Raw genomic sequence first — 21,227 nt, 5'->3', positions numbered from 1 at the left:
GCCTTCCTCCACCAGGGCCAACAGCACACTGCTGGCCACTGGCCACCTAATGGGAGAGCCAGCCACCAGCCTTCAGTCCCCTTGTGTCCTTCCAGCTCTTCCTTTCAGGGAAAATACTTGAGCGACCGAACGATACTTAGGCGAAAATACTGAAAATACTCAAGCGACTGACTCATTCCAGCTCCATACCGGTTTTTGTCGATGCTCTCAGATAATTACATATTGTTGACAAGGGGAAACCCTACACATAGCAGGAAGTCACCTCGCAACAATTCTGACCGTAGTGTCTGGGGAAAGGCACCTCTCTGTGTTTGGGTCCCTGCTGGCCTGAGCCACTACGCAGAGAGGGTGTATGTGTCCTGCCTCTGACCTAAATTTTGGGTGTCTATCTTGTATTTCTGTTCCCTACAGCTAGAGGGCTTTGATTTCAAACCACAAGGGGAGCATGATGAGCAAATGAGCATGATGAGCAAATAGCTGTCAAAACCATTTTGGGGCGGAAACAGCCAATGGAAGGTTCGGTCAGCATCACTGCTTGTAAGTGGACAGTCCAAGAATCAGAGAAGAATCCAGGCCCCTGAGAGTTTCTTCGGTAAATGGAGTCCCTTAACTGTTAGTACAGGCTTTGTTTCTTCTTCTTTTTTTTTCCCTCTACTACTCAGTAGCTTATTTTCAAGCAGAACAGGGGGGGAAAAAAATCCAATCTCCAATGCCTGGGCCAGAGCAATCACCAGCAAAACAGCTGTTAACATGACTGACGCTCATTCCTGTTAACTGCTTTAGTTAAGTTAAAGGACTGGCAGGAGAGAAATTCTGGCTGGCTGAGCAAGGAAAAACATTTCAGAGGTAAGTCACCAAAGATAGTAGCAGATGTCATGGAGCACAGAGCAGAAGCTACCAGGGACTTGACCGTCTCAAAGCAAAGCAAAACAGCTGATAAATACTCAGCCAAGCCAACTGCCAATTATACAAGAAACTCAGGAAGCCAGAGAGGGTGTGAGTTTATTATTTTTTTACTAAAAAAAATTTTTTTAATGTTTGTTTTTGAGAGGGAGAGAGAGACAGAGCATGAATGTCGGGGGGGGGGGGGCGTTGCAGAGAGGGAGAGGGAGACACAGAATCCGAAGCAGGCTTCAGGCTCCGAGCTAGAGTCCGACGTGGGGCTCGAACTCACGAACCGTGAGATCGTGACCTGAGCTGAAGTTGGATGCTTAACCGACTGAGCCACCCAGGCACCCCTAGAAGTTTCTTTAATTAATAGTTCACCATTCTCTTCATCCACAGATCCGTCACCCCACGTCTCTTCAAAGATCTAGGATGTTGCTTCAGGTAACTGCCTCCCCACAGGGAGCCAATCATGCAAACATGTAAATGTACGATTTGCAACTATAGCACTGTTGCAGTCTTAGGGTTACAAGTGGCTCCTAGGGTTCACAGGAGCCGGGAGCTAGTGAGCTAGAGAGCCAGTCGTTCAACCCCTTTTATTACGGCGCAGGGTCATGGCGACCAGGACGGGCTCCAGAGTGACACGAGTGTGGGGCTGAATAGACAGTCCTGCCATTGCTCGTGGCGTGATGCTGCTAGTCATGTAACCACTCTGAGCCTGTTTCCCCATCTGTGAAGCAGGGATGATAGTCCCTCACTTAACGGGTGATGGAAAACTTACATGTGATCTAACAGGCAAAGCCTTTGGGCACACAGCATCGTACCCAGCAAATGCTCAAAGAATGTGAGCTGTTCTCCCACGTCTATGAAGGCCCAGAAAGGTGCTGTTGGGTATCGCCATGTGGGTCTATAAATTTTGACACCTCACGGTCATACCTATTAGAAAGTAACTTTGTAAGGAGAATTTGCAGATAAGAAAAGCTATTATGTAACGTTGTTAGGCTGTAACTTTGTCAAGTTGTGGCTATGAACATCCTCAGGCATTTGAGGATGAACAGATTTTTTCTGTTGAGTCCATACGTTACTCAAAATCAGAGAGCACTGCTTTATTCCACAGCATTAGTATTGTTCCGTATTAGCTAGAACCCACTAAACTTTTCTTCCATTTCCATCTCTTTTTTAAGGAAATACAGACTTAGTAAAGCGACATTTGGGACTATGCTGGGCTGGACACACATGTACTGTAATCACTTCCGTGTTCTGTCTTTACCTCTTCAGATATCAGATAACAACGGGTGTGAAAACAACAGTGGACCCTGTAAGACTTCCAGAGTCCCATGCACTGTTTTCTAGGGCAGGGAACGGGCTGATCTATTACGGGCTCTCCCATCATCTGAGAGCTCTAGTTCTTTTGTCCGTACAAGGCGGTTACTGGATGACCGGGAAATTGCCCACGGCCTGCAGTTGACTGGAAGCAGAGGGCTAACCAGGCAGGATCAGAAGCAAAAGCAAGGAGAATCCCGACTCCCTCCTTCACCAGCGATGACCTTGGGAAAAGTACGTGTGCCTGACCTTCAATTCCGTCTATATAATGGGGATGACGGTGTGCCCACGTCACAGGACTGGCTCAGGTGAGTTACTGCACTATAAAAAGAAGGTGCTTCGTAAACACCAGAGCACCAGACAAACGAGAAACCCCACTAACCAGACTGCTTCAGCCAGAGGACTCTGCTCACCGTGCTCTGGTCGTGTGCACACCCGAGCAGTGTCCGCACGGCCTCTCAGTCCAGCTCATCATGTCCTCAGCATCCTCCCACATCCCCCCTTTCCATAGCACCGGGACACCTTTCCTAGCATTCCAAGCACCGTGAAGAAACAATCCTTCTCTCTCCCACACATCACACACCAGCAACTTTCTACGGAATAGACATCAGTTTAAAAATTTATTACAGGTGGTGGGGCCGGGGGGAGGGACGAATAGGTGAAACACAGAGGAATTTTAGGGCAGTGAAGCTATTCTGTGTGTTACTTAGTAGTATGGTCGACACACCCCGTTATGTATTTGTCTATTCCCATGGGACGTCAAAGAGTGAACCCTTGTGTAACTATAAAGTCATGAGTGATAATGATGTGTCAATGTAGGTTGTAGGCCGTCATTTTAACAAATGTACCCTCTGGGTGGGTGGGGGGTGATAGGAGGGAGGCTATGCATGTGTGGGGGTTGGCAGGGGGCAGTATACAGGAAATTTCTGTACCTTCTGACCAGGTTTGCCATGAACCTAAAACTGCTCTAAAAAGTAAAATCCACTAAAAAATTGATTACACACACACACACACACACACACACCCCTACTACTGAGATGGGCTCTGACAAATATGAAAATTTAAGAAATCTAACTCTTTATTTAACATCAAAGCTAACATCAAGTGTTTATTTAAAAAAATAATGGCACCTGCTTTGAATAGGGTGACAATCTACGCAGAATTTACAATTTTAGGCTGACATGAAACTATATGGTATCTCACCAAATGGAAATTCTAGAAAAGACCTCACAATAAACATTCTAGTTTCCATTTTCAGAACTGCTAGCTACGGCCTAAACATATCTTAAACACAGAGCACGTTTTGTTGAAACATTTTTTCTCTTAGGACAAACACAGGAGACATGTTTTAAATAAATTAAAATTGCAACACATAAATTATTCCTAAAACAATCAAGGTACATTACTTTCCAGCTTCTTATAAACAGAGAATTGTACTGACTTTAGAAAATTATAGGTTAGTTCTGCTTTTTATCTTCTGGGTTACCAAACTCTTGTTAACTGTACCTTCTTTTAGCTTCATAACCATTTTTGATGTAAATGGCCAATATTATTCTTTTCAGTGATTTATCCTTTTAGACCAACTCCTTCCTTAGCACGTGTGTTAAACTTCTTGAAACATTTCTCTCCAGCTAAAGCCCTGAATCTTAAATGCCATTTCACCCTACTCCTGGCTCACTCCTCAAAATTATAGAAATATGCAGTAGAGGTTGTTTAATCACACATGCTCATTTTAATAAGCATACCGAAATGCTTTTCCAAACCAATACAATCATACTTAGATTCCATACAAAGATGTTCCTATTTGATGCAAAACAATTTGGTATTTAAACTTCAATCCAAAAGGACAAAAATAATTAGTTGCTTGAGGGACTCCAATTCCCATCACAGTTATTGATCCCATAATTAAACCTGATATGCTGGAGAAAAGGCAGGGCAGTAAACATACCTAGCAGGGCAATATTCCAATAAAAACAAGAGTGACAGGGGCGCCTGGGTGGCTCAGTCGGTTAAGCGTCCGACTTCAGCTCAGGTCACGATCTCGCAGTCCGTGAGTTCGAGCCCTGCGTCAGGCTCTGGGCTGATGGCTCAGAGCCTGGAGCCTGCTTCCAGTTCTGTGTCTCCCTCTCTCTCTGCCCCTCCCCCGTTCATGCTCTGTCTCTCTCTGTCTCAAAAATAAATAAACGTTTAAAAAAAAAAAAACCAAAAAAACACAAGAATGACAAAGTAGCAGGGCTAATTCCCACGGATGCTAATTGATGGAGAGGGATAACCGCGTTTGGGCCGTAATGGAAGCGGAGATCTCAGTCTGTCAACAGTTCATACTCATCACGTAAGCAAAACCACATGCTAGAAACCGGGGGCTGATCCTACTCTCTGTACAAAATCAGCAGTGGAGTACTTTTATTTACGGCTTCATTGTGGTTTGAATTGGGGCGGGGGGCGGGGGGGGAGTTCAATGTTTTGTTCTGGCTTGATCATACTCAAAATGTAAACTGGGATAACTGATTCCAATACCCACATAAGAGGATTTTTAGATTTTTGTTTTGCCCTCAGCGAACTATCATTATCTTGGTGATCATGAAAATAGTATGTCACAAAAAAATCCTGTGCTAGAATGCAATATCCAGTATCTTTTTTTAATTTTCATGTTTATTATTGAGAGAGAGAGAAGAAAAACAAGCACGAGTGGGGGAGGGGCAGAGAGAGAGAGGGAGACACGGATTCCTAAGCAGAGTCGTCAGCACAGAGCCCGATGCAGGGCTTGAACTCATGAACTGCAAGATCATGACCTGAACTGAAGTCGGCACTTAACCGACTGAGCCACCCAGATGTCCCTGCAACGTCCAGTATCTTAAAGCACTAAGTATGCTGAGTGAGCAGGTGCCTGACCATCCCATGACTGGCTTCATCTTTACTACGAATGAAAGGTGGGGAAAGGGATTAGCGGACTTAAATGTAAATTAAATAACCAATTCCATGATATATCCCAGTTGGATCACTATTTTTAATTGAATAATGTATAAAATTTTATTTAATCTTACCCTTGTGCGGGAAAGGAAATACAATGGGAGGGTTTATTCCTTAAGAGAACAGTAAACCACAGAGGGTAAAGGTCTCCTTGGAGCGTATCAACTTATTAAAAAGCTTCATGAACTTTCAACAAGACTCTAAAATAAGCATGCCATGTAGGTTGAGCATACCCAAGTGAAAACAAAGTTATCTGACGTCTAACGAGAACTGGTGGACATACAGATTCTGTGCAAAAGAAGGCATGATCAAATGGGATGATTTAGACCCTAGATTTCAGAGCAGAGCCAGTCTCTAGCCGCTTCTGTTAACAGCTCCAGACTGGAGGGGGCGGAGTGTGTGGCTTTCCATTTCCTCCCCTACTTCCGCAGCGGAGAGGAGACACGCGGATGCAGGTCTGGGAAGCGTCAAAGCGAATGTCGAGTGGAGCGTGGTGGCCAGTGAAGCAGGCCCACGTCCTGGGTCCTCCCCTGCAACCCGTAACCTCAAAGGGCTAGAAATCTCTCTCCCTCTCTGTAAAAAATAACAGCATATCTACTTCCGCCGCAACCTCTGGCATATGCAAAGTGCCTCAGAAAGAGGCGCAGAAATTGAGAGGCGCCCACCAGGACCCAGGGGTGGAAGCTGCATCCGGCCCTCAGCCGAATGGAGACTGACGCCTACAGGTGAAGGAGAATGCTGGCCATTAAAATACAGAAGCAAAAGAAAGCACACCGTTCTTTCTCCCTCCCATCCCTGGATCTGGAACTCTTTTCTGTCCCCAGGGTTTGATGGATCACAGTGTGTTTACAGCCAACTTGGCAGAACAAGGGCGAGTCTGATGGTGGAAGGGGACACGGCCATGAGATGGGGGTAGGGCTGCTGACTCCGTCTTCCCCGAATCCAAGATGCTTAACAGCCAAAGATTTCACGAAATGATCGTTACTGGTTTTAAGAAGCTTGAGTCCAGAATTAGATAGTGGGGACAGTTGAAGAAGTTTGTGAATTTACTAAAACCACTGAACTGTCACGTTAAAAGAAGAAAGCTTGAGTTGTCTAAGTCTCACACACGCTGGACTTGTGCCAAATGCTCGACTGTTCCACTCTCTCAAACCATGGTGCACTGTCACATTTTTTTTTTTTTTTCAGGAGATTTCCCCAAGAGCAGCTGTTCGCAAAATATTGCACTTAATTTAAATCCAGGCGATTTGATGTTTTCTGGAAGAAAATGTACACTAACATACATCTTTACGCCTTCAGAGAACAGAGCGGATGGCAGGAGGCAGGACTGAACAGCCGTTTCTATTAAAATCTTCTAACTTCATTTTCAGTAGGTACAGAGAGAAAGAGACTTAAAGGGGAGTATCATCTGGGCTGAAAGTAGTGAGTAGAATCCCTCAAACAGGTTGAGGATGTTAACTTCTGAATGTTTTCACCTCAGGGGAAGAAGCGCGGCCCCTCTATTACCTGGGCCCTTGTCTCCAGGAAGATCCCGAGAGGTGACAGACAGCCTTCGCTTGGACACTGGATCAATCTATGTGATTCCGGCTGGTCTCACAGGGTCATAAGAGGACCTTCTCAGTCTCCATCCAGGTCGACTGCTCCCCCTGATCTGACTGCCACCCCATTAGACCACACATCCTATTTCCCTCCTGCTTCCAGAGCTCCTACCTCAGAGCACTTTCGCTTTATAAAAGTACAATTCTGTTGTCGTAAAGAAAAACAAAAACCCCACGACACGAGCATCATTTGTTTTCATTTGTGGAGTGAGATTTGCGATCCCTCGCAAGCCAGGGAATAGAGTGAATCACGTCCTCACAGGGGGTCTATCACAATTAAGATGTGCTGAAATACAAACCTCCAGAGTAGTGCTTACTGGACCCTGATGTTCAAGCCATGGCTTGATGTGGGATTTGGAAGAATTTCTACATGCTTGAAGGCAAGGCATTCAACGGCCACTTCAGATAAAATCAACGTGTGGCTCCCCAGATGTTAGAAGGTGAAAGCCCCACTCATAAATCTTCGCATCTTACCATTTAAAGTGCAAGACAACATCTAAGTTAGACGTCTGACGGATCAACAGGCGTGTCGTAAGATTTCCGAGTTACTTGTGAGTCACGCACGACTGACCGCTATGGACACTGGGAACAGGTGGGGCCTAGGGTCCTCTGGACAAGTGGACTGGATGACACAGGATTTTCTGTACTTTCAAAGGCCACGAGGGTTCACCGTGGCCAATGCGTGTACTTCCCCTCCCCAAGTCCTGCTACATCCTTGCTGCTAACAGGACTCAGGGGAAAAATGCAACCACAAGCAACAGTGAAGCTCGACTGTGATAGAGACTTAAGAGAGAGAGAGAGACAGAGACTTAAAATCCCTTTTCTTCTGGATCATTAATTATGTCAAATGCTCAATAACCAGAGGCTGGCCATGCTGGGCTAGTCAGGTGGGCAGAAGATCTGGTGTGATTAAGGCAGTGAGCGACGTGGGGAGAGCTCTGAAACAGATTCACATTCGCTAAGGATGGGGACTGAGCCGGCAAGTACTACCATGTGAAGGGAACTGTAGTTATTTACAATGCACAGCCCAGGCCTGGTCACCTCTAGTCAGCACAACCCCGTTCATTTGAAAATTTGGTAGAATGCACAGTTTTCTTTAAAACATAAATCTGAAAGAACCTGAAGACAGGAACCCGCGGCTTCATCTGGGTATTAGGATCCTTTCTAGGGCACACAGAATATGGTCCCAGTTTTTACAAAATATCGCAAGAAGAGTCACGGCGAAGAAAGTGCCGAGAATGTGGAAGCGGCTCTTCATCATGGGCGAGACAAACTTGGCAATGGTAGACACACACACTAGGATGACAGTCATGAAGGCCAGGATCACGTTTATGCACCTCCCCAGGAGCACTTTGGCATTCACGGTGTCTGTCTGCAGGACTTGCTGCTCTTGCTGGTGGAGCTCCAGCTTAGAAATGCGAGTCTGGCAGGATTCCAAGGCTTCCTGTGGGCAAGAGGGAGAGCAAGGGTCACACGCTGTCGGGACCATGGGCAACACGTGAGCACATGCTTGGACGTGCACGGAAGCTCCCTGGCTCAGGACACTCGATGCTGAGGCAGCTTCAAACAGCCAAGCTGACGGTGACGATGATGACAAAGAACGGAAACGAGAATCCCAAGGCTCATTTATTCTGTTATTCACGGACAGAACAAACAACCGTAAAATACCATCAACGGGGACTTACGGTTAAGTATTTTGAAATAAAGCACATAAACTATTGGCATCCGTTGGTATCATCAGGACCAAACCAGAGGAGGGGTAGGCCATTGTGGGACAGGCGACTACCCCCAGCCATGGAGTAGGTGGTGCCTATTTCCACTGCTCAGTGGATGTATGCATCCACTTATATAGGCTGTGGAGGATGAAGGGAGAAGGAATGGGGACAGGACTGACCACGGGCGACTCGGCTCTCACTTGCTCTCTGAATGCTGTTACTCAGGACACTATCCACTGCTGCACATCCTTCCCAGAGCTCGTTCTTTCTAAGGCTTCAGTCGCTAAGACACAGAGGACCCCAAGTGTCTCTCTGGCCAAGTCACCTCCTCTGAGTTTGACTCATGTATCTACATGGCTCCTTGACATCCCCCTCTGAGCTTCTCAGAAGCACCTGGAATGCAACATGTCCAAGTGCGGATTCACATACCGCACCCTCTCCTGCACCTGCCATCGGTCCTGTTTCCCTTCTGGTGCTCCTTTCCTCAGAAAACAGCACCTGGCTCAGCCGGTTCCTCCCACCAGACACTCATTTCCGCTAATCCGTCCCCAGCCCTGTCGATGCGACCTACAGCATCTATCTTTAGGGGCCCATTTCTCTCCCCTCCCAGTCTCCACCCCCCCCTGCCCCACTCACCATGCTCTGGCCATGCTGGCTTTTTAAAGTTTGGAAAAGGAGCATGTTCGGGACCTTTGTACATGCATATACTGTGCCTGAAACGTTTGGTTCCCCACTCCCTCCCCTCCTCACCGGTGGATCTCCCTCCCCTCTCAGGTCCCACCTAGGAAGCCGTCCCAGCCCCATCGGACGATGTGAAGTTTCCCCCAGCCCTCTCCCCCAACCAGAAGACCACAGCTGCACAAGGATGGGGACTAGGCCACCTGCTGTTACCCCAGCAAAGGGCCGGCCATGCAGCAGGGAGCAGACGGGCGCCAGGAAGGAGGCATGAGGCTCGTGAGAGGAAACTCTGTGCCTCTTGGGAGAACAGGACCTGACTAGAGGTGGTACAACGAGCCCCTTTTTAGTTCACTAGCCTACTGTCGAACTCGTTTCCCAACGTGTGCTTGCTTGGTTACAACACAGCCATCTTGTCAGGTTTTCAACAACCATAACAGCTGTAACGCTGATTCGCTTTTCTTCCACTGAATATACTCTATGGGCCAAAGAACAGAGTTCTCTGTTACTATAGTAACTTTCATGACATGGGTTACCAACAGAGAAGGTAAAACTCCTTCAGATTTTCACATTCTAAAAAAGCACTGGCCTCCTAAAAGAGCAGGCACGTGCCCCAGGGATCACGAATTCTTTTCAACTATTTGAGCTCATGGTCTCCTCTTTTTTAGACGCGGCAGGGAAAAGCGGACAGAACAAGACAGAAGACCAACATTTTTGGCAAATCCATTCATCTTTAATTGGGTACACACGTTACATATATAAACAGACTAATCCCAGAACTGAATTCCTTGGAACTGCTATCAAATTTTTTACCAAAAGAAAGATCCAAGAAAATTAAGTAGTGAGTTGCAAGGAATTTTATTTACAGCACCCACTAAGTGATGGCCCCGTGATTCTTAGCGCTTCTTTGGATCCAGTGTTTAACTTAACTGGGGACAAGGACAGAGGACGGACTGAATTATGCTTAAGCCTGTTTTAATTGGGAATTCTAATAAAACAAAACTCAGTTTCTTAAAACAGTAAAACCCTTGCCTCCCCGTGAACAACAGCCACCCTCACCTTAGCAGCTCTTCCCACTGTAGAACCCTGCCTGTACGAACAAAACAAACGCGAACTGAAGACGAACTTGAGCGGGCCCGATTGTGAAAAGCCCCGAGGAATAGGGCTCCTCACCAATGTAACAGAAAACACGGCCGGCATTTATTTTTTGACTGTCTGCTATGCGTCAGGAAGATTTAAGTACTTCATATATATTATCCATTTAATCCTCCTGACAGCCTTTTGAGGTGAAGCTCACTGATGAGATTTCCATTTTACAGATGAGGAAACTGAGGCCCAGGGAGCTAACTTATCCAGAGTCACACGGTAAGCGGTAGAGCCAGGACTCTCACTATCTGAACAAAGAAGACTCTATAGTCACACAGACAGGTGTCCTCTTTGCATTTGTGAGCTGGAGACGAAACCAGAAAAATGTTCAAATGAACTCCTCTATATAGTGAAGCTCGCTTTCTGAAGTCCCTCACTTTATCTTACTCGTTCATCTTTAAAGTATGTTTTTTTTAAAAAAAGAAAAGGAAAAAAGAACACTAACCCAAACTATCCCCTAAATAAGAAAACCACATATTTAGACATAATCCAGTGGTATCCCAGACATGTTCTAAAAACAGAATGTTTTAATAAAACTGACTGCACTGTTCACCCTGCAACACTTAACATTTAAATGGGTCACATTCTTTAAACCAGTCAATGGCGATGCTAAGTCTCCTAACCCAGAGCAAGGGCAAAACCTCCCTAGTGTCTCCCACACCTTGGTCCTCAGAGGTAGGTTTCCCACCAGCTCCGTCTGATGCTCTGGATCCCAGAAACATCCAAGTAGATGCCTGGGATTGGCACAGACTCACAGCCTGTGACACAGAGAAGAACAAAACGTGGGCAGCTGAAACTCCAGCTCACACACTGTGGGGGAAAAAAAAAATCTCCCTTTATAGGTTTCAGTTTTCTCCCTCATAAAGTATGGCTGGAGAAAATCACCACTGCCTACAAAGACAAGTTGTAAAAATGGAGCTGAGCTCTACTTGGAGAGTGTGCTTTCTTGCTTTTTAATTATTTTTTTTTGTAAAGTTTATTTATTTTGAGAGAGAGAGAGAGAGAGAAAACAAGTAAGCATGAGTGGGGGAGGGGCAGAGAGAGGGGGAAACAGAGAATCTCAAGCAGGCTCTTTCCTATCTGTGCAGAGCCCGACGCGGGGCTCGAACTCACAAATCGTGAGATCGCGACCTGAGCTGAAATGAAGTCGGATGCTTAACCGACTGAGGCACCCAGGTGCCCCTACCTTTTTGCTTTTTTAAAAAAGATGATGACGGTCCCTGGGTGCCTCAGGCGGTTAAGCGTCTGACTCTTCATTTCAGCTCAGGTCACGATCTCATGGTTTGTGAGTTCGAGCCCCGCGTCGGGCTCTGCACAGACAGGAAAGAGCCTGCTTGAGATTCTCTATCTCCCTCTCTCTCTGTCCCTCTCTCCCTTTCTCTTTTAAAAATAAATAAACTTTGAAAAAAGAAAAAAAGAAGATCAATAGGAATGTAAATTGCTGCAGCCACTATGGAAAACAATATAGAAATTCCTTAAAAAATGAAACCTAGAACTCCCTATGATCCAGCAATTCCACTTTTGAGTATATACCCGAAGGAAATGAAACCAGTTTCTAGAAGAGAACCCCCATATTCACAGCAGCATTATTTATAACAGCCAAGACACAGAACAACCTAAGAGTCCATCAACAGATGAATAAAGAAATGTGGTACACATATACACAATGGAATACTATGCGGCCATGTCACTTGTGACACGTGGATGGACTGACGGCATGATGCTAAGTGAGGAGTCAGACGGAGGAAGACAAACAGGCCGTATGATCTCACTTATATGTGGAATTGAAAAAACAAACACACTCATAGAAACAAAGAACAGATTGGTGGTTCCTAGAGGCAGGGGTGGAGGGTAGGGGAAATGGGTGAAAGTGGTCAAAAGGTCCAAACTTCTAGTTATAAGACGAGGATGTGATGTGTAACGCAGCTGACTACAGTTAACAGTACTGTATTACGTATTCGAAAGCTGTTAAGAGAGAAGGTCTCAAAAATTCTCATCGCAAGAAAACAGTGTGTTAATTATGTGAGGTGATGGATGTTAACTCACTTAGGTGATCATTTTGCGCGCGCTCGCTCGCGCTCTCTCTCTATATAAATCATTATGTTGTACACTTTAATGCAAAGTTGTATGTCAATTATCTCAGTGAAAGTAGAAGAAAAGAAAGAGACCCTCTAGTAGCAGGAAAAAAAAAAAGCACTCAGGAAGACTAGGGCTGTTTCGCTACAGTGCTGCCATCACATTAATCCTGAGACGTGCTTTTGTTTACACTGACTCAGCAACCCCTTCCATCCATCCATCCATCCATCCATCCAGATCCTACCGATCCCTGCCAAGTCCCACCCTCTCTGGACATTCATTCACATTCATTATTCAAGGACTGTCCGCAAAACCTCGTCCAAGTCACTTAACCTCTCTGCCTTAGTCTCCACAGCTGAGAAATGGGGAAAATAGTAAGAACTGCCCGAAAGGGTTATTGTAAGGAGGAGCTGGAGAGAGAAGGGAGGCATGGCAAGTGCTCTGCTAATGTATGGTATATGGTATGCACTCGAGTCCTTGAAATTCTTACAAATATCCAAGCTATTCTTAGTCTACAGATGAGCAAACATATCCAAGACTTGCTCAGGGTCACATAACTGGTAAATGGCTGACCTGGGACTAAAATCTAGTATCTGACCGCAAAATGACCAACCGTCCCACCCGTTCATAGCTTGTTGGGCACTGTGTGTCTGAATCCTCTGGCTTTTACTGTCTGGGTCACATAATTTGGCCCCTGTTCACGTTTGCTTGAGCCGTTTGGCAGGTTACCCAATCCTGACTCCCCATCTAGTCAGTAAGCTTCTTGAAGGCAAGGTTTGCCTCATATTTAAAAAGTTTTGCAATTTTGGTAGGGGTGGTAGAGGGGGCGGGGAGGGAGGAGAGGTTATAGGCGATGGGCTTGGGTAGATAATAAATATTTGTTAATCAAAATAACTACACAGAGAATAGCCTCTTTACTCAGTGACACCTAGAACATGAGCTAATGGGGTTAATAAGGTAGAGAATGTTTGTGCAGAGAAAACATTTTGCTGCACGTGCCAGGAATCCTGTCGGGTTTATGGGATAATGCATTTAGAGTTCGTTGAACGACTTAAAGGCTGGGAAGAGCCCGCGTTGAGTGCCTGGCGGCGAAGGGAACGGTACCTGGATGTCCCGTGAGCGCTCATAGGCCTGGTAGGCCACCTTCTCCTCGATGCTGGCCAGCTCCTGCTTCAGGTTGGCTGTCTCGTGCTGATGCAGATCCGTCAGGTCGTGCAGCTGGTCTTCCAGTCGCTCGTACCTTTGCAAAGACAGGAGCTGATTCTGAGTGTGACACTTCAAAGGTCTCCTGGTTTTCATTCCCCGGAAGACTATGCTTCCGAAAGAATACGTCCAGCTACAGGGAACATGCTTTTGGCTAACCGTGAATTCCAGCTAAAAGCACTGGTCTCTGTCACATTAACTTCTGCATCCTCACTCCTGAGGTTTCACGCACACCGAAGTTGGCTTTCCCACCTCATCAGACAAGCTGAGAAATGGGGAAAATAGTAAGAATTGCCCAAAAGGGCTGCTGTAAGGAGGACTTGCGGTGACGACACAACAGGCCTGATGCACTCACCAGTGCCGGTCAACGGACAGGGAGGGCTGTCTGGGGTCCGGCTCGAGACAAGGACCTGCTGGTGTCCCCCCCCCCCCCTTCTGCGTGCACAGCGCCTTCTGGTTCACAGGCATGGCTCTCAAGCCCAGAGAGCCCGTAAGGAAAGAACCAACTTCTACACTAGAGTTAACTCCATTTCCCAAGGCATACTCTGATTCTGAAAACATGTTTCAATTCTTGGAACTTAGTGCTGATAAAAACATTAAACTCATTAGAAATCATAGGGGAGCCTGGGTGGCTCAGTCAGTTAAGCGGCCAACTTGTCATGATCTCAGGTCATGATCTCATGGTTTGTGAGTTCAAGCCTGGCGTTGGGCTCTGTGCTCCCTGCATGGAGCCTACTTCGGATCTTCTGTCTCCCTTTTTCTGGCCCCTCCCCCACTCAGGCACTCCCTCTCCCTCTCTCTCTCAAAAATAAATAAACTTTAAAAAAAATTTTTTAAAGAAAGAAATTATAAATGACTTACAAGTGGCATTTCCAAAAGTCCAAATCTTTTTTTTTTTAATTTTTTTTTAACATTTATTTATTTTTGAGACAGAGAGAGACAGAGCATGAACGGAGGAGGGTCAGAGAGAGGGAGACACAGAATCCGAAACAGGCTCCAGGCTCTGAGCTGTCAGCCCAGAGCCCGATGCGGGCCTCGAACTCACGGACCGCGAGATCATGACCTGAGCCGAAGTCGGACACCCAACCGACTGAGCCACCCAGGCGCCCCCAAAAGTCCAAATCTTAAGTAACGGAAGAACAAAGATTGTCATTCCCACCTCCCATTTCCCTCAAAGAAGAGGGATTTGTCTTATATTTGAAAACTTAGAATGTTTATTTGAAAACAGGAAGCACTATTTGGGTAATGCATTAGCCTGAAATGACTTCTATCAATGTCAGTGTTAGATGCTTATATAGGTCACCTGACAGAATCATATGAGAGAGAGACAGAGGGAGGGAGACAGATTATATGTCAATTATACCTCAAGAAAAAAAGTGAGATCAAAAAGTAATTTCATGCAGGGGTTCCTGGGTGGCTCAGTCGGTTAAATGTCCGACTTTGGCTGAGGTCATGATCTCTCAGTTCGTGAGATTGAGCCCCGTTTCGGGCTCTGTGCTGACAGCTCAGAGCCTGGAGCCTGCTTCGGATTCTGTGTCTCCCTCTCTCTCTGCCCCTCCCCCACACGCTCGCTCATGCTCTCTCTCTCTCTCAAAAATAAATACACTTAAAAAAAAGTAATTTAATGAAGATTTAATAATTATTCTCAGATAGGACTTCATAGGTACCCAATGTTGGTGTAAAAGCCTTTCAAGGATCTCTTACAGCAAACGATACAGTCAGAGGCTAACCCTTGGACAATCACAAACCTAACTACACGACAAATGAGGAAACTACCCTAAATTTATATGTGGGTATTTGTGAGTTGGAATAAAATTTGGATCTAAAGAGTAGTATATCCCGAACTATTCAGATGGAATTGAAGTCAGTATTTTCTGGAAAACCTGTGACTCAAAAATAGTTATGTGAGAAAGACACTAGAGTCAAAGATGTATGCTGAAAGTTTTAAAAAATGGTTTCATAGAATATAAGAGATGAAAAAAGCCACATTTACAAATTAATACATTTAAAACCATTTTGAGATATAAAGTATGTAAGTTAAATTTAAAGTTTAACCTTACAATATGTAATGGGCTTTTAATATTGTTTTTTAATTTTTTTTTTTAACGTTTTTTTATTTTTGAGACAGAGAGAGACAGAGCATGAACGGGGGAGGGGCAGAGAGAGAGGGAGACACAGAATCGGAAGCAGGCTCCAGGCTCCGAGCCATCAGCCCAGAGCCCGACGCGGGGCTCGAACTCACGGACCGCGAGATCGTGACCTGAGTTGAAGTCGGACGCTTAACCGACTGAGCCACCCAGGCGCCCCTCTTTTAATATTTTTTTAATTTTTAAAATTCTTATTTATTTTTGAGAGAAAGAAAGACAGCATGTGAGCTGGGGAGGGGCAGAGAAAGAGAGACACAGAATCCGAAGCAGGCTCCAGGCTCTGTGCTGACCCTGATGCAGGGCTTAAACTCACGAACCACCAGATCAGGACCTGAGCCAAACTTGGACGCTTAACTGACTGAGCCACCCAGGTGTCCCATGGGCATTTAACTTTTTCTCTACATTTTTATAAGTTAACATGTTCGTTTTGACTAAAAACAAAAAACAAAACAAACAACCACAATTTTGGGGGCGCCTGGCTGGCTCAGTTGGTAGCAAGCATGTGATTCTTGATCTCAGGGTTGTGGGTTCAAGCCCCACACTAGTACAGAGATTACTTAAAATCTTAAAAAAACAAAACAAAACAAAACAAACTTTGGGGAATCTTTTTACTGAGAAACAGTAGAAAATCACTTCTTATTAATATTTTTATTAATTAGTTATAGGCACATAAAATCTAGCCTGTAAATACCTTTTAGAAGTAGCTAACATAGGGGTGCCTGGGCGGCGCAGCCAGTTAGGCATTGGACTCTTGATCTCGGCTCAGGCGATGATCTCATCGTTTGTGAGTTCGAGCCCTGCATAGAGATCTGCACTGACAGCATGGAGCCTGCTTGGGATTCTGTCTCTCCTTCTCTCTGCCCCTCCCCCAATTGTGCATGTGCTCTCTCTCTCAAAATAAATAAACTTTAAAAAGATGAGCTAATATAAAAAAATAAAATTAGCTAATATAATCCACAAGATTTGAATTTATACTTTACTCTTAAGATTTCTTTTGAAAACTATTTATGGTGAAAAGTTTAGTGAGCAAAATATCGTACATAAAAAAAATGTACACTATATAAAAACTTGAAGATTAATGTGCCAAAGAAAATCTACCTTGTTGAACAATGCAGTGATTTCTTTTAAAAATGGTTATTTATTATTTTTGAGAGAGACAGAAACAGAAAGCATACGCGTGCAGGGGAGGGGCAGAGAGAGAGGTAGACAGAGGATCCAAAGTGGGTTCTGTGCTGACCTGATGTGGGCTCAAACTCACAAACCGCGAAATTATGACCTGAGCCGAAGTAGGACGCTTAGCTAACTGAGTCACCCAGGTTCCCCAACCATACAATGGGTCATTTACTTGACAGTTATCGTGGAGGAAAATAAAATACAGATCTACGAACCAGTGTAACAAAACTTTATGACAGAAGTCTACTGGAGCTTAAGAAGGAACTCCACGTGCACATGAGCTACAGACTATACAGCGACATTTTAACAGACTCACACAACTCTCTCTGAAGTATCAACCTGTACGTCACAAACTATAAAGTTTAGAATCACGAAGTATGGAAAACACTACTGATTTTAAATGTTTTTTTGATCCACATCCATATCCATGGAAAACACAACCACGAGCGTGTCACTTCCAAGCAATCTCTCTGCACTTAGTAAGTCATGCTTCTAGAAGAATTCCAAGAGAACAGTCTGACATACCTGTATCTTTCCTCTTGCAGCGTCTGAGAAATAAAACCGTATTCTCTCTTAAACTGCACCTTCAGCGCCTCGATGTCCTCGGCCAGCTGTGCCTGGGTGTCCTTGATCTCCCTCAGCTCCTCCAGGATCATGGTGAGCTTGCCCTGGCTGTCCAGCGTGCCGGCTCCGCTGGCCCCGAAGGACTGGTTCCCGTTACTGTCGGCGGAGCCCGACGTGCCACTCGAACACTCGTCATCGCTGCCGTACTTGGGTTTGTTCACAATGGTGGCGCTGCCCCCATAGGCCCGCGGACTCCCTTCAGGCCTGAATTCCTCCAGGGAATTTTTTAAGTGAGCGATGTTATCGGCGCTGCCAAACTTATTCCGGATCAGGTTGGCAAACTCCCTGGACTTATTGAAGACGAACACGGGCGGGGTGAGGGACACGCCCGGCATGCCCGATTTCCCGCACTCCGTGCCGTGGGGAGCAGTTCGAGACTTCGCGTGGGCATCTTTCAGGGAGTGCGGCACGTCCTTCAGGTTGTCTTTGGCAATGTCCTTTGCGCTCCTGGAGGCTCCATTCTGCTCGATCTCCCTGAGCTTTCTATGATACTGTTCTAACTTCTTCTGAAGCTGGGCAATGGAGTGAGCGGACTTCTGATTCTTCTTCTCAAAGACTTGCTTGATGCGGCCCGCCTGCTGCTTGTCTGCGCTGTTGACTAGTTTCAGATACTCTGCAACATTGCCATCGCGGGACGTCTGCTCGATCTTGATCTGCTCTGTCACCTTGAGAATTTTTTGTTTCAGGCTGTCCGCACTGAGTTTGACCTTGTGGAAGTCCAGGATCCCATCCGGTACGTCAAAGTTGAGGTTGGTGTCGGACCCCCCTCGGCGAATGTTCAGGGGCAGGCTTAGGGTGTTCATGTCATGTCGCTCTACCTGAAAGAGACAGGGAGGAAGCACTTGAAGACTTGAAGGCAAAGGCACAGTTACTGTGAGAGAATCTGGGCACACACTACAGACATACTTCAGGTCCCAGATCTTTAAACTGCAAGTATTCCTAAGATAAAAACTCCCTACTATTATCCCAGTTGAACAGAGGACAGCCCAACTCCTTCCTGCATCCATGTGTACTATGAGATTCAGGTTTCCCAGGGCTTCCAATGTTTTGCCTGATTACATGTAATTGTCAGTTGCCAGGGTGGAAAATGCATAATGGGACAAGGTTACCCTCAGTCCTAGTTTCCCCAGATGCCCAGGTAACTAGGGTGCTGCCATGCTCCACGCACGGTGAATTTCAACACTGTGGGAAATGCACCCAGTTCAGACCTCAATCACTTAAGAAGAAGAATGAGGGATAAGTTCCAGCAGGTACATTCATCATCAACACAAGAAATTATTTTCTTACTGGAATCATTAAGCAGATGTGATGGGATAATATGATGCAAAATTAATTTTACTAACTGAGTAACAGTACAGTGTGTACAGGTGGAAATAAACAACCCAACCACAACGGAAGTGATTAAAAAAAAAGAACAGCAAGTGATAATACCCTGTGAAATGGCTTTCTCACTCAAGGGCCACCTGGGGAAGAAGTGCAAAGTATCACTGAGCACCACAGGTTTGTGCCGGGCAAGGGCAAGGGCAAGGGCAAGGGCCAGGGCCAGGGCCAGGGCCAGGGCCAGGGCCAGGGCCAGGGCCAGGGCAAGGGCAAGGGCAAGGGCAAGGGCAAGGGAAAGGGAAAGGGCAAGGGCAAGGGCAAGGGCAAGGGCAAGGGCAAGGGCAACGGAAAGGGAAAGGGAAAGGGAAAGGGAAAGGGAAAGGGAAAGGGAAAGGGAAAGGGAAAGGGAAAGGGAAAGGGAAAGGGATAGGGATAGGGATAGGGAAAGGGATAGGGCAAGGGCAAGGGCAAGGGCAAGGGCAAGGGATAGGGCAAGGGCAAGGGCAAGGGCAAGGGATAGGGAAAGGGAAAGGGAAAGGGATAGGGATAGGGCAAGGGCAAGGGCAAGGGCAAGGGCAAGGGCAAGGGCAAGGGATAGGGAAAGGGAAAGGGAAAGGGAAAGGGAAAGGGAAAGGGATAGGGCAAGGGCAAGGGCAAGGGCAAGGGCAAGGGCAAGGGATAGGGATAGGGATAGGGATAGGGATAGGGATAGGGATAGGGATAGGGATAGGGAAAGGGAAAGGGAAAGGGAAAGGGAAAGGGAAAGGGAAAGGGATAGGGATAGGGATAGGGATAGGGATAGGGATAGGGATAGGGAAAGGGCAAGGGCAAGGGCAAGGGCAAGGGCAAGGGCAAGGTCAAAGGGCAAGGGAAAGGGAAAAGGAAAGACGAAGGGAGCCTGGGTGCCAGGTACCATGGATATGTGTCTTGTTTGATCCTACCATGCCAAGTAAAGACTATGTTAAACCCATGTATGTATAAACTGAGACATCAAGAGCCAGGATCTGAATTCAAGTCACCCTTATGGGGTTCTCTGTCTGTGTCAGGACACTCTACCAAGGTGTCCCCAAAGGACTAAAGACAAGCCTTTGCAGAGTCTGAACACAACCTCGAAAGATTTGTAACCTCTAAACTGAAACATCTGATTTGTCAAGTTAACTACCTCTTGATTAGAATAATCCCTTGATACAGAGTCTCACTGGAAACCAAATGGGAGACAATATTCAGCACAAGTTATTTTTTTTTTTAAAGGAACAGTAGGCAGAAATAGCAAAATATTAATAAGATATTAACACACCTCACCCTGCCTAAGTGACCCAGACTCGAATGTGTTCATTTCCAACAATGAAGTATTAACACTCTGTCCCATGCACAATCCTGCCCAGTGCTTTCTCCCAGAGAAGGGAGCCCAATGGCATAGTGGGACACAATCCCAGGCTGGTGAGTCAGTCCTCCTACACAACTTACAAAAGTTTGTTAACATTATTTCTTGGCCCCTCTCTTCCAACACACAATTTTGCTATGAATAAGAGACACTGGGTGTTTTATCTGGCAGAAGAGTGTCACAAAGGAAAGGCTGGAAGTAAATAAATGCCAAGTCACTTGTAAGACTAGAAAAAAGGAGAAAGGAATTCTGACGTCACCTGATCAAGACAGACGGGTGGGCGTAGGGAATAAAGAAGGTATGGGATAATCATCTTCAAGTCCTAGAGAAGACCAGAGGGAGCTCAAGGAAACTCTGTATCTATGGCTCACTAGTGAACCCAAACAGGAATGGGTTCAAATTACATTAACAGAGAACGCACTAAATCTAGAAAATGTTTATCTGGGGCAGACAGGGTAATCTGTGGTAACCACACAATCAGGAGCCTACAAATTTGTATCACTGCAGGGATTCACTGATCTGATCATGCTTTTCTACTTCTCAGAAACTTTCTTTGGCTCCCCAAAGCCTCCCAGATTGAATAATACAACCCAGCCACTATAAGGCCCTAGCTTACCTTTCAGGCCTCACCTTGCACCTAATGGATGCCATTCATCTCAAGTGAACCTTACAACCCAAAGTTCCCAGAATGTAGGGGAATGTCCTATGGATTTTCTCATATGAATGATATTCACAATGCCTGCCACCCATCCACTTCTGGTTATCAAAATCCCACATATTCCAGGGGCGCCTGGGTGGCTCAGTTAAGCCGCTGACTTTGTCTCAGGTCACAAGCTCATGGTGTGTGAGTTCAAGCCCCGCGTAGGGCTCTGCACTGATAGCTCGGAGCCTGGAGCCTGCAGCCTGCTTTGATTCTCTGTCTCCCTCTCTCTCTCTCTGCCCCTTCTCCACTTGTGCCCTCTCTCAAAAATAGATAAACTTAAAACAT

The 21,227-nt window shown here is 45.9% G+C and overlaps 1 protein-coding gene across 12 annotated transcripts in view; it reads right to left on the bottom strand.

The window, feature by feature from the left end:
• Positions 1-3,270: 3,270 nt before the first annotated feature.
• TMCC3 (transmembrane and coiled-coil domain family 3) overlaps positions 3,271-21,227 on the bottom strand; it is a 289,849-nt gene continuing 271,892 nt past the window's right edge. For all 12 annotated transcript variants that reach the window (XM_019446440.2, XM_019446447.2, XM_019446443.2 and 9 more), the window contains exons 2-4: positions 17,437-18,353; positions 13,493-13,628; positions 3,271-8,220 (exon numbers count right to left, since the gene is read on the bottom strand). In XM_019446440.2, coding sequence (XP_019301985.1) covers positions 7,918-8,220; positions 13,493-13,628; positions 17,437-18,353 — 1,356 coding nt within the window. In that variant the 3' untranslated portion in view covers positions 3,271-7,917. The remainder of the gene's footprint in view (positions 8,221-13,492; positions 13,629-17,436; positions 18,354-21,227) is intronic.

This window comes from Panthera pardus, unplaced genomic scaffold, assembly GCF_024362965.1.
Source record: "Panthera pardus isolate Hobbes unplaced genomic scaffold, ASM2436296v1 HiC_scaffold_6, whole genome shotgun sequence".
NCBI lineage: Eukaryota > Metazoa > Chordata > Mammalia > Carnivora > Felidae > Panthera > Panthera pardus.
Note: the sequence above shows the minus strand (reverse complement) of the source record. Positions and strands in the feature narration are given on the sequence as shown.